Raw genomic sequence first — 13842 nt, 5'->3', positions numbered from 1 at the left:
ACCCAATGCTTGGGCTTTTTTGAAGAACTAGTGGAACATTGGAAGGTCCAGAGTGAGCAGTGGGGGAATATGGGCACAGACTGAACTTTGGGGTACTCAGTCCTAGAGAAGGAGCTACTGAGCACCTGGGTGACCTTGGGCAAATACCTCTCTGGGATGGCTTTCTCATTTATAAAATGAGGGTGTGGGCTAGATGACCTCCAAGTGTTCTCCCAGTTTTAAATCTAGAATTAAGTCATACCATGACTGCATCACTTCTCAGCTTTAAGTGAGCAGCCATCTGGATCCTATGACCAGCTCTTGGACCCCAACTCCACACAAATGCAGGGATAAGCCAGCAACAAGTCAAACTTCTGTGTCTTTTGATTCATCAGAAATAAAAATAAATTACTGTCCAGTGGAGTTTAAGGGTTAAGTAGAGTGCATATTTTTTAAGTGTTGTCTTGTCATTGTTAGCCTAACCAGTCAGTTGAATCAGATGTCCAAATTTTCTGACCATTCTGGAGAGAGGAAAAGAGGGAAGGAGCGGGTATTCATTAATCCCCTTTGTCCCTTTGTCCTCAGCCAAGGCCAGCCCAAGGCAAACCTGGGAAGTCAAGAAGTTTGCCTAGTACCTTCCCACCCCTCCACCAAAATTGGGTGCCCTATTCAGAGTGAGCCAGTCATTAGCTGACTCTCAGCTGATCTCCAATAATGGTTAGTTGACAAAGGTTTTCACTCCCCAGTGTATTTATACTTTAGTAAGAGACTATTAGAAGAGCCTTCAAAAACACAAAAGAATGAATCTTTAATAACACAAATTCATCACAGCAACAGCTTGTGAGAGAGATCTTTTTTGGTGGGGAATGGGGGCTATTTACAGAGAGCTATGGATCCCTTAGCCTTTTAATGGCCCAGGTAACTCTCTAAAAAAGTTAAAGACTAATATATTAGGCCTCTTCCTGAAAAACAAAACCAAACCTTAAAGTGCAGTCTCCATTCAAACATAGACAATGCTTAATATCTTCTCTGCCTGCCTGGCTGACTGGTTCTGTCATGGGCCTGAGTCACAAAATAGGTGAAATAGCAAGACTGTGGCCTGGGCCAAGATGGGGTAGGAGATAAGAAGGATGGAAAGGTCAGGATGGAGCTAGCAAAATGAAAGATTTGAACAAGATGATTTCTAAGCAATCTTCCTGCTCTAACAGCCTATCACCAGCTCTCTTTTTTTTCTTTTTTTATTTGTAAACTTTGCAAACATCAACACACCTGAATTTTCCATATATGAAGAAAAGCAGAAAAAGATGATTACATATAGATTCTTTTTTCAGATATATAATAAACATAAAATGGTCTGGGTTCTCCTCTGTAGTTCTTTCTGCTCTCTTCTGTGCATTTTTAAAAGTATTTCCTGAACATTTTTCATTTCTTTTATTACAACTCTATCCCACTCCCCCCCAAATTCTCTCTATTCAAAAAATTAAGCGTTCCGTTAAAACAAATAATATAGTCAAACAAAGCAAATGTATACATTGGTCGTGTCTAAAAATGTATCTCTTCTTCTTCATCCACAATCCATCACCTCTCTGCCAAAGAGGTAAGAAATATCAGTCTTCTAGAGTTGTGACTGGTCATTGCATTAAACAAAGTTCTTAAGTCTTTCAAAGCTGCTTTTATTTTCAGTGCTTTAGTCACTTGCCCTCATTCTGCTCACTTCATAATGCATCCATTCATGTAAGTCTTCCCATCTCTTTTGTCACTTCTCATGACACAGTAATGTTCCATTATATTCATATACCATACATTTTAGTGCCGTAACTCTAAAGACTCTAATGTATCATGACCCATTGTCTCCTTATAACCCAACTCTGCCTGTGTACAGGCTTTTCTGTCCATTTGTAGCCTTCCAAAGTTTTGTGTCTGTGACTTCTCCTTCCTTCGATTACTGCCATATCATAATGAATGAGCCCAGCCTGGGCTAGAAAAGAGCTGGAAAACTTTTAGCTTATAAGACTTTTTATATAATATTTAGTAACATTGTTATTATAGACCTTTAATTGTTTTTTTCCTCAGTTCCTGACCAGTAATAAATGGAAAAGAAATGCTTGTTGGTTAATGATAGAACATGCCCAGTTTTGTAAGATAAGTAGACTGGGATTACAGGTGAATTTCCCTTGCTCTTTTGTTTACTGAACTGGAGCCTCTCTTCATTTCTTGTTCAATAGAGAAAACTCACTGATTTGCTTGAGAAGCCCCTATTTTGACTCTTTTCTTCATGGCTTTCTCTCTAGGCCACCACTCATGTCTACGTGACAATTGTGGATGAAAATGACAACGCGCCCGTGTTCCAACAGCCACGCTATGAGATCTTGCTAGATGAGGGCCCAGACACCCTCAACATCAGCCTCATCACAGTCCAGGCACTTGACCTGGATGAGGGCCCCAATGGCACCATCGTCTATTCCATCATTGCTGGCAACATCATCGACACCTTCCGCATTGACAGTGTCATGGTTAGTGCCCCCCTCTATCTTCCACCTCTATCTTCTATCTTCTAGCCTGTTTGGAGAGCGTGGTGTTGTTACAACCCTGCCTAGCAGGGACAGGCAAAGTTTCAAAAGCTGAATCACTGGGTGTACATCACGGACAAGGGAGACTTCAGGGAACTGGTGGGAACATCTGTGATGTCTGAAAGAGCCAGGGGCAGAGACATGTATCCTGGGGTTCAGCTGGAAAGGGGAGGAACCTGCAGCTAGAACCTATTCAGAGAAGCAGTGTGGCGTTTTCCACTTTCTCTCTTGGACTGGGGGGCATGAGAGCCTAAATCTCTCCTGTTGCTCTCTCCCCAGTCCCTAGAGTCTACCAATGCCCCAGGTCCTTCCTTTAGCTGTCCCAGTCAGCTGTAACAGTCATCCCACTTCAAGGGATAGCCCAACTTCTCTCCCAAGCTCTCTGCTGTTCAGAGAGCCCTGTGGTTCCCAGCTTTCTTTACCCCTGATCATCACCCCCTGTATGTCTCTCCCCAGGGGGTCATCAGCACTCTGAAGGAACTGGATTATGAGATCAGTCATGGCCTATATACTCTAATTGTCACTGCCACTGACCAGTGCCCTATCCCATCTCGACGTCTCACTTCCACTACTACGGTATGTGACAACTCCTCTTCCTTGAAAAGGGTCCCCAGCAACTCCACTGGGATGAGGAAAGGGTGAAGGGCAGCCATCATACTCTCATTGAAACAGCACATGGCTAGTTGATCTAATGTCTGGTCTTATCTCTACCTTTGACATTCTGTATGACCTTGGGAATGTCACTGAACCTCTTTAGGACTCAGTTTGCTCACCTGTCAAATGGAAATAATTCTATTTACCCCCACTTTCCTACATGCTAGTGTCTAGGGGTGGGGAACCTGTGGTCTCAAGGTCACATGTGGCCTTCTAGGTCCTCAGGTGTGGCTTTGTGACTGAGTCCAAGTTTTACAGAACAAAAAATCCTTTGATGAAGGGGATTTGTTCTGTGAAGATCATAGATGTTAGGATACTCAAAATGGAATAATAACAAAATCAATATCACCTAACAGTGTTTTGCAGTTTTCAGAATGCCTATAAAAGTATCTCATATGATCCTCACCCTTTGAGATAAGTAGACTGTAATGATCATTCCCATTTTCTAGACGAGGAAGCTGAGCTTTAGAGAAGTTAAGTTACTTTCTCTGAGTACCACTGCTGGAACCAGAATCCAAGCTTTTTGACAAAGCTGGGATTATAGAGTCAGGATCCCAAAAGATCTCAACAGGTCAGAAAATTGAGCTGAATAGCATCAGCTGAAATGTAATGATATGTAAAGTCTTGCACAGGTTCAAAAAATCAATCTCAAGGTTTGGGAGGGATGCTTGGACAGCAGTGTATTAAACAACAGGCTCTTCTAAAAAGGAGTCAGAAGCTAATTTAGGGGACTGGAAACAATGAGTCAATATGGCAGCCAAAAAAAGCTAATGTCATCTCGGACCATGTCATGGGAAATGTAACTACAAGGAAGAAGGAAATAATGGTCCCAAAGCCCTACTTAGACCACTTCTAGAGTTTCACATTCAATTCTGGGCACCACCATTTTGAAAGGACTTTCATGAGATGGAGGAGAGGTCAATCAGAATGGCAAAGGGCCCTTGAATCCATGCCATAGGAGAATCATTTGAAAGAATTGAGGATGTTTCCTCTGGAAGAAAAGGCTCAAGGGTATATGACAATTCTCTTCAAGGACGTGAAATTCTTTTGAAAAGAAGTCAAGAAGGAATTAGACTTGTTCTCTGACCCCAGGAGCTTCCAGAGCCCTGGAAGGTACCAACAGCCCTTTCTGCCTTGTTGAACCCAGGGAGGGTAAGGTTGAGGAATTTATCCCTTCAACATGGTAAGGACTTCAGGATTCTTGAGACTACCTGGAGAGTTTTCACAGGCTGAGTGAGCCTTGACTAAGCTGCCATTCTCCTTACAGGTGCTGGTGAATGTCAATGATATTAATGACAATGTGCCCATCTTTCCCCGGGCCTATGAAGGGCCCTTCGATGTCACAGAAGGCCAGCCTGGACCCAGGGTGTGGACCTTCCTGGCTCGAGATTTGGACTCAGGTCCCAATGGACAAGTGGAATACAGCATTGTGGCTGGAGATCCTCTGGGTGAGTGATGTTCCAGAACTAGGACGGGCCCTAAAGGGAGCTACTTCCATCCTTCCTCCATCCCATGGAGGTGGATGTCCCCAAGTCAGTAAGTAAACAACCCAGATTGTCCCTTTTCGTGATATCTCCAAGAGCAATCTCTTCTGCCTGTTTGCCTATAAGCACGTAACTCATGTTCACAAAAAATTCCATGCACAAACACATAGAACCACATCTTGATGCAAAGGGTAACAATAACAATACCTCACATATTTCTGTCTTTAAGGTTTATAGAGCACTTTCCCCCACAACAGCCCTGTGAGGTAGGTAGTGTCTATGTTATCCCTATTTTACAGATGAGAAAACTGAGGTTAAGTGACTTTCTGAAGTCAGACAGCTGGTAGGTGATTGCTAAGGTCCCTTTTTGCTTTAAACCCTAAAACTGATAACCCTCAGTGGCAGCACCCCTCCTAGGCTGGGTCAGCTCCAGATCTTTCCTCACCTCCCATCCAAGCTCCCTCGGGGCCTGCTTGTTGCCAAAGGATAGTGGGGCAACAATTCAACTGGCTGTGGTTTGCTGAGTGCCTCCTACATGCTAGTGTCTAGGGGTGGGGAACCTGTGGTCTCAAGGTCACATGTGGCCTTTTAGGTCCTCAGGTGTGGCCTTGTGACTGAGTCCAAGTTTTACAGAACAAATCCTTTGATGAAGGGGATTTGTTCTGTGAAGTTTGGATTCCGTCAAAGGGCTGCACTTGAGGAGCTAGAGGGCCAAATGTGCCCTCAAGGCCGCAGGTTCCCCACCCTTCTCTAGGCCCTGTATCGTATAAATAAGACAGCCCCTTCACTAAGGGAACTTAAAATCTACCCAAGGCAATGAGAAATACAGTCAAATATAAAACCAAACATGATCAGACCTGAGAAAGACACAAAGGGCTATAAGAATTCACAGGGGGCAAGGATCACTCCTAGCTGGGGGTTGTAGGCGTGGGGAAAATCAGGAAAGGCCTCAAGGAGAAAGCAGCCTTTGAGGGGATTAATATATTTTGCAAATTTTTGAGGTGACAAGTAGTTTCCTCAATAGTACTCATACAATCCCCCAGAGGAGACTGCAGAACAGAAAATGTTTATGATGTAATCAGTTAGAGTCCAGAAAAATATAACCCAGTGCCATTAATAGCACCCATCTTTTACATGGTTTAAGGTTAACCTGGTGAAGTTTTGCGTGATGCTTTCCTCACTGTGAGGGAGGTAGCACCCATGTCATTATTGCCATTTGTGAGGAAAGAGGTGGGGAAACTGAGGTAGAGAGAAGTTAAATGATGATCAAGGTCCCATAGCTAGTAAGTGTCAAAGAGAGGGCTGGGCAGTAAGTCAAGGTCTTCTGACACCCAGTTGTAGCTGGCACTTATCTATTGCTTTCAAATTCGTGAAGCATTTGACTTTATGTATATAATCTCATTTGAGACTCAGAATAGCTCTATGAGGTAGGCTTTCCTGCCAGGAAAAATGAGGCTTAGGTGAAATGACTTACCTACAATCACACAGTTGGTAAATATTAGCGACAGGATTTGAACCCAAGCTTTTCTGATTTCAAATCTGACACTTTCCATATCCTTTCCTCTGTAACTATATGGTCTCTGTAATCCGGGGATTCTTAGCTGTCTGTGTCCTGGATCTAAGGTCGTGCTAGGGCCGTATTGTACTTGCTTTACAGAGCCAATAGTTAAATTTTCCGTGTGAACATTTATACCTTTGCAATTGGCAGACACTACAAATCAGAATTTGATTTATTGTTTTGTTGATTGTCTAGATTTGAAGAAGTGATGGAGAAAATGTTAATAATGCAGATTAAATTTATAGGTGTGTAGTACATGCAATTTTTTCCAGGAGAGACAGTTGTTAAACATTTACCAACATACCACTGCCTGGTCCCCTATCAGAGCCCTCCTTAAAATCATGTTCTTAATGTATACAGGGGAGTGAAAAAGAAGCTAATTTTATTGAAATGCAGTTAGATGATTAAAAATGTATTAATATTAATAATTGTATTAATGTTAATGACATTATTAATATAATAATACATTGTTATTATAACAATAAGTTCACAAACCCCTGAAATCTATCCATGGGCCCATAGGGGCCCCAGGGTAAGGTTCATAAACTGTATCAAGCACTAAGCAAATGTAAGGCAATGTTATTATAAGATCATTGGAAATACTTGAGAGCTGATGTCATTTCTAGTCAATCACATCCATGTGTTCATTTGGATCATATGATATTTGACATTTGATCTGGGTATGACTCAGATGGACTGGTCCTTGCAGGGCATTAAGCAGCTAAAAAGCCTCCGTTTCCAGCAGGTCGTTAAGGGTTGAGGAGGTCAGATACACCAGCGGGGCTCTGGGGCTAGAGGACCTTTGGACTGCCTGCTTTCTCCCGGCTTAGTGTCCACCCTGTAGTGGACCTGTGCTGGCTCCCTAGCATGACCCCGACCTGAGCTGCCAGCATCAATCTGCCCATCCCCACTAGGGACTAAAAGGGTGGGGCTGGCTTCTCTCCCATACCTCAGAACAAAAGCACCCTGCCTACAGACTGCAATCCAACAAGCAGTGCCGAGAGGAGCCCCTGCTCCTCCCCACCCCACCCCACTGACAGCAGGGTTTTGGGGAGCAAGGGGAGGGTTAGAAGACTCCTAAGAATGTGTAGGAGGTGGGAATCCCCATTTCTTTAGAGACACAGAACATCAGGCTCAGGAAATCCTGCTCCAAACAATATCCGTAAGCACTACAGGGAAGCTTGGCAGCCTTTTGCTGTTGGGCGGAAGGGGCCAAGGGACTTGCCTGGTTTGAGGCCAGGTGGGAAGAATGTAAGGGACACAGACGTGGGAGAGGTTGTTGTGAACCTTGGCTGTAGGTTTGCTGTTCTCTTGTGTCCTTGTAAAGTCAGACAGAGCAGGAGGAGCCCAAGGCCAGGCTGGGAAAGGGTGGGAGATTAAGGTAGAATAGACAGGCAGGAGAGATTGTGGGGGAAGCCAGGACGCGATTCTCAGCCTTGAGACTGAGATTGCTGTGTGACTTCTTCCCAATTGCTTTCCCTCTCCTAGCTGTCAAACAGGAAAATAAAAAATAACTATTACCCCTTCTAGCCTCCTGGGTTAAGCGCCAGTTTGTCTCAAAGCCCCAGGGGTGGTCAATCTAGCAAGCCAGGGTAGTTTCTAAAAACTGAAAATGATAGGGCATGGACCTTGCCAACTGTCACCAATGGTGGACATGGGAAAAGTAAGAGTTTGGTGCAAAGCCGAATGGGCCTGAACAAAATGAACGTTGGCTTAGGGAGAGTCAGAGATGCAGGTGCAGAGCCTGTCCTCCCTGATAGGGCCATTCCCTGTGCGATTGACCAAGAGCTTCACCTTTCCCGGCCTGGGCTGCCTCATCTGAGTGGTGCAAATGGAGGGCGGGGCAGAGGCAGGAAGACCTAAGTGCAAATCCTGCCTCAGAGACTGATTCGCTGTGTGCCACTGGACAAGCCAGTCTGGGGTTGTGTCGCTCTGATGAATTCATAAAGAACTTCACAGACCATAGATATGCCAGAAGGGGCTAGACTAGATTGATGTTTCTAGGGTCCCCTGCAACTCAAAGATTCTATTATTCTGTGGGTTTGGGACTAAGTAAGAATGCATAACCTCAGACCTGTGATGTTGAGGAAAGTGTGCTGCATTTGGAAGGGACAGAAGAGGGAAGGAGAGGAGGGAAGAGGGGAGGGGAGGGGGAGGGGGGGGGAAGGGGAGGAGGAGAAGGGAGGAGAGGATGAGGAGGAAGGTCTGCGGGAGGAGAGGGGAGAAGAGGAGAGGAGAGGAGAGGAGAGGAGAGGAGAGGAGAGAGAATGGAAGAGGGGTGTAGGAGGAGTAAGCCTGTGCAGAGACGAGAGAGGAGGTTGGCGAGGGGTTCCAGAAGCAAAGGAAAGAGTGGCTAGATAACTGGGGAGGGGAACTTGATGTAAGCAAGTGTGTGGGCTTGGGGTACCCAAGAGATGCTCTCTCTCTCTACTGGTGCTGCCTTCTGTTGCAATGCCCATATCACCAAGCCTTGTATCGCCCAGAACATCGACATGGTGGGTGGTCTGGAGTCTCCACAAGGGCAGAGAGGAGGTCCACGATCCACCCTAGAGCACAAGCCATGGGTGACCACAGTGTGACTGCAAATGATAAGACCATGACATCTAGGTGCCTGGAGGGAAGAATAGAGGAAGGGCATGAACAAAGGAGACACATTTTGCAAGCTTCACCATTTGACCAAGAGCAAACCCTGGCCTGCAGTACCACACCAGGGTAGTGGAGGCATTAGTGGGGAAGGGCTGGGCATTGAAGTATGAAGGAAAGGCTCATTCTCCCCATTTTACAGGTGGTCTAACCAAGACCCAAAGAGAAAAAGTGATTTGTCTGATATCAGACAGCATGCCAGGGATTGGACAGGGAACAGACTCTGGGTCTCCCGCAATCCCTTCTCTCCATCACTCTCTTCTTACACTCCTCCCCCTTCCCCCAGGCCCTTGACATTTCAAGACATTTATCCCCCACCCCAGATTTTGCATATCCTTCTTCAAATCTAAAATACATTTCAGGAAGGAAGAGCAGAGAGGTCCAAGCCTTAGACCCTGGCTAGGCTTCTCATCCAATGAGATTGTTTTTTTCTCTTGTAAAATCTGTATTGATATTTTTTGTTTTCTTACCACCTTTAGTTCCAAAGGTGATAAGAACTTCCCCAGACTTCCCCAGATCAACAAATGCTCTCATATATCGAAGAACTTTTTTAAAAGAAAAAGAAAGAAGGGGGAGGTGAGAAGAAATATGGCAAAAAAACTAACCAACACATCAACTGGAGAATGACAGTGTTTACTGAATCTCAGACCCATAGGCCTCCACCTTTGCAAAGAAGGGAGGGCTGGTACATTCTCTTATCTCTTCTCCAAGACCAAGCTACAATGAATTTTCATTGAGGAAGGGGAAAGGTGGGAGGGGAGAGGACTGGGCTCCATTCAGCTCCTTTCAGACTCCTCAGTCCTTTGTTTTCTGCTGAATCTGGTTCCTGTCTTGGTCTCCAGGTGAGTTTCTGATCTCTCCTGTGGAGGGAGAGCTGCGGGTCCGGAAGGATGTTGAGCTCGACCGAGAAAACATTGCTTTCTACAACCTCACCATCTGTGCTCGGGACAGGGGAATCCCCCCACTCAGTTCCACAGTGAGTTTGTGTGTGATGAATGGCAGATGGATCTTCTGGCCTACAGCTGCCCTTTCCTTCTCCTCTTCCCTACCTCTGACCCTTGGTGGGCAACTTCCTTCTACTCAAAATTACAACAGGATCATAGAAAGTTTTCAAGGTGATGCCATCTTTTTTCACTCTAAGACCTAATCTCATTGGCCCCCAGAGTGATGGCAAGCTTCTCTGCTGTTTGAATTTCCCTGGGCTTCAGTTTGCCCTATGCTGATGACCAGAAGGCAGCTGTCTGCATTCTAGGAGCCAGAACCCTAAACTCCACCATAGACTTGCCCAATAACCATAAGGACTTGCTCCTGCAAGTGGGTGGAGCACTAGACCTGGGGCCAGGAAAACCAGAGTTCAAATCCAGCCTCAGAGACTTACTAGCTGTGTGATCCTGTGACTTTACTCTCTGCCTGCCTCAGTTGCCTTATCTGTAAAATGGGAATAATAATAACACTTACCTCCTAGGGTTATTGTAAAGATAAAATAAGATTATATTTATAAGGCATTTTGCAAGCCTAAAAGTGCTATATAAATGTTAACTACTACTACTACTACTACTACTACTACTACTACTACTACTACTACTACTACTGCTACTGCTACTACTACTACTACTACCACCACCACCACTGCATCCGCAGATTGCTATTATATAATTTACACAGTAGAGCACAGCAAAGGGGATACTGTCCCTTGTGCCCTAAGTGTTCTAACTAGCATCATCTGTAGTGAGGTCTGGACCTTCATGTCTCTGCTAAACTGATTTTCCTCCTCAGAGCTTTTTCTTCTCTTCCTTCCCCTTTCCCCTTCTTTCCTCTTCTTCTTTATCATCTTCCTCCTCTTTTTTGTCCTCATCTTTCCCTTCACCCTCTCCCTCTTCCTTCTTTACTTTTTCCAATAGACTGTAAGTTCCTTGAGGGCAGAGACTCTTCTGTTTTTGCCTTTGTATGGCCAGTGCCTAGCACATAGCAAACACTTTGTAAATGCTTATTTTGGTGAATTGAATTGCTCCTTCACTTAGTTTTTCCCCTTCTTCTCCTTTTGGCCTGGACTCTTACTGTTGCCTTTTCTCCATCCTTTGTCCTAGATGCTGGTGGGAATCCGAGTGTTAGACATCAATGACAATGACCCAGTGTTGCTGAATCTGCCCATGAACATCACCATCAGTGAGAACAGCCCTGTGTCCAGCTTCGTGGCCCACATCCTGGCCAGTGATGCTGACAGTGGCCCCAATGCCCTCCTCACCTTCAACATTACTGCTGGCAACAGAAACAATGCCTTCTTCATCAATGCCACGGTGGGACTCCTTTCCTCCTCTTGATTCTCTTTGGACACTGGTTCTTGCAGTCCACACACACACACACACACACACACACACACACACACACACACATACACCCTTGGTCCTAAGCCAACCACCACCATAACAGAGATGTGTACTGATCTTGGGAGCTCATTGAACCTCTTCCAAGATTATGCCTAATCATATCAAAAAGGCAGAAACCATTCTCCTTTCCTTTGCCTACTTTTCTTTGGCCACACTGAGACCCATAAAGAAAAAAATATGTATGGAAAGTGGAAATATGTATGGTCTTGGGGACTTTGGTTTGAATGTTACCATCGTCTCCCTGCTCCCTGCCTCCACCTTCCCGCTCAACCTTAGCCTCTCTATCAAGGCTGATCCCCACTTGGTTATGACCTGCTTGATGCTGGGATTTGCTCCATGGGCACCACTAACTTGGTCTGTTATTAGTATATCTGTCCACTTCAGTGGGTCTGTTTTAGACCATAATGCTACTTGTTCTATTATGGAAACTTAGCCTTTACCTCAGAGAAGGGAAGTGGAAGCACTACATGGCCTGTTTTGTTGTAGTGGTTTGTTAAATGATAAAAAATTAAAATCCAATTTCTTTGGAGAACTTTATAGCCATACATGAACCAAGACTGGGAAACACTGCCCCCCAGAGGCCATGAACCATAATCCTCTAAGCCTCCTACAGCAGCTCCAACTCCATCTCCAGAGCCAAGTGGGTGGAGGGTCTCAGAAGAGGGGGAATTTTTCAGGTGGGGAGGGTCCCCCAGATCACCTCACACACATATTCATTTCACATCTTCCCTTCACAGACAGGGATAATCACTGTGAACCGACCCCTGGACCGAGAAAGGATTCCTGAGTACAAATTGACTGTTTCTGTGAAGGACAACCCAGAAAACCCACGCATTGCCAGAAGGGTGAGTGTCAGCCACAGGGATAGGATGGCGATGGAGAAGGGGACAAAGGGTGAGATAGGAAGGTGGGAGGACTCCTCCTTCTATTTATGTGTGACCATCCCAGCTCCTACTTCCTCGGTGCTCTCCACAGTCCTGAAAGGATCCCCAAATACTAATGAGATTGAATTGTTCTTCCTTTTGCCGTTATCAAAGTAAGGAGAATAGCTTATGTCAAGGGAACCACTTTAGGAAGTCTCTTTCTTTCCCTCCCCCCCCTTCCCTGTGTGGTATACTGGAAAGAGAAGAGGTCACGTCCTTCTCTGAGTCTATTTGCTGATCTGTAAAATGAAAGGGCTAGTCTCGAAGAGATCTTAGGTCCCCTCCAGCTCCGTATGACATTATCCTAAAATTAGATTATCTCTGAGCCCTTTGAGAAAATGTTGAGACTCTCAGTCTCTCCCTCTCTTTCTTTGTGCTGTTCTGCCTCCTCTGTCTTTCTTTGATCTCTACCTTTTCTTTTTCTTCTTTCCATTTGTTCATCCTTCCTTCTTACACATATCTTAGGGATGCCCATGGTGGGGGAGTGGGGAGTGTGGTGTAGGAATCAGAAAACTTGGTTCCCAATCCCCTTTCAAAAGCATAGACTCTCAGTTAGAAGGAAACTCAACAGCTGTTTGGTCCCACCCCATGCTTGAATAAGACAGACCTCTTCAACATACTGGAGAGTCGTCATTCAGCTACTACTTAAAGACCTCTGGTGAGGAGGAACCCACTCCTTCCCAAGGCAGACCATTCTACTTAGAAATTGCTCTCATAAGGAAGATAGATTTGGGGGTTTTCTTATATCGGGTCAAAATCTGTTTCTGCCCTTTAGGGCCAAGCAAAACAAAGCTATGTTGGAAGAGAGTTCTCATGCCAATGACTCCCCCAGTCTTATCTTCTACTATTCTTTGTCTCCTCCAATCCCCTCACCATCTAGAATCTCCCACTCTACTCCCCAACTCATCTATCTACTCTTGGCTTCAATTCAACTCTATTCAAATAGTATTTTAAGTATTCATTCTTTTTTTAACTTTTTGGAGAGGGAAGGCAGGACAGTTGGGGTTAAGTGACTTGCCCAAGATCACACAGCTAATGTGTTAAGTGTCTGAGGCCAGATTTGAACTCAGGTCCTCCTGACACCAGGGCCAGTGCTCTATTCACTGTGCCACCTAGCCACCCTAGTATTTTAAGTATTCAAATGCTCGGTTGTATTGGTGCATGATGCCCAAGTCTTACTTTGTATAATTATGAAGCCACTTGCAACTGTCCTGGTGAGTCTTTGAAATGCTATAGGCTTCATGTAGGCACAAGGGCAAGCACATGCTGTCTTTGTGCTCTAGGAAACTGAAAATACCACTTTAGTCCCCTGGCAAATTGTGCAGATGAATGCACTTGTGAGGGCATGATTGGTGTCCACAGAAGTCCTGATGCTTCTTTTTCTTCAATTCTTCAAGGGTCTGTGATTTCATTGGGTAATAAATAAATAAATATTTATTAAATGCCTGCTATGTGCCAAGAACCATGCTAAGTGCTAGGGATACAAAAAGAACAAAAGACAGTCCTTACCCTTACAACCTAGTGGATTACTCATATCAATGAGTATAATTCCTCAACCACACAGATCACCACCTCTCTGGGCCCTAGTAGATGGTGTTTGGAAACTACTGTGGTCAAAGAATTCATCAGCATCTGTCCAACTTG

At 44.9% G+C, this 13842-nt stretch overlaps 1 protein-coding gene across 1 annotated transcript in view; it reads left to right on the top strand.

Annotated features, from left to right (window-relative positions):
* CDH23 (cadherin related 23) overlaps positions 1-13842 on the top strand; it is a 620897-nt gene that overhangs the window by 570699 nt on the left and 36356 nt on the right. The window contains exons 38-43 of the mRNA XM_069071099.1: positions 2271-2492; positions 3006-3125; positions 4471-4651; positions 9731-9864; positions 10976-11185; positions 12013-12120. Coding sequence (XP_068927200.1) covers positions 2271-2492; positions 3006-3125; positions 4471-4651; positions 9731-9864; positions 10976-11185; positions 12013-12120 — 975 coding nt within the window. The remainder of the gene's footprint in view (positions 1-2270; positions 2493-3005; positions 3126-4470; positions 4652-9730; positions 9865-10975; positions 11186-12012; positions 12121-13842) is intronic.

Source organism: Petaurus breviceps, unplaced genomic scaffold (genome assembly GCF_028583685.1).
Source record: "Petaurus breviceps papuanus isolate PSGF00001 unplaced genomic scaffold, PetGlider_PUasm1.0 90825, whole genome shotgun sequence".
Taxonomy (NCBI): domain Eukaryota; kingdom Metazoa; phylum Chordata; class Mammalia; order Diprotodontia; family Petauridae; genus Petaurus; species Petaurus breviceps.
This window is presented reverse-complemented; position numbering and strand designations above follow the sequence as displayed.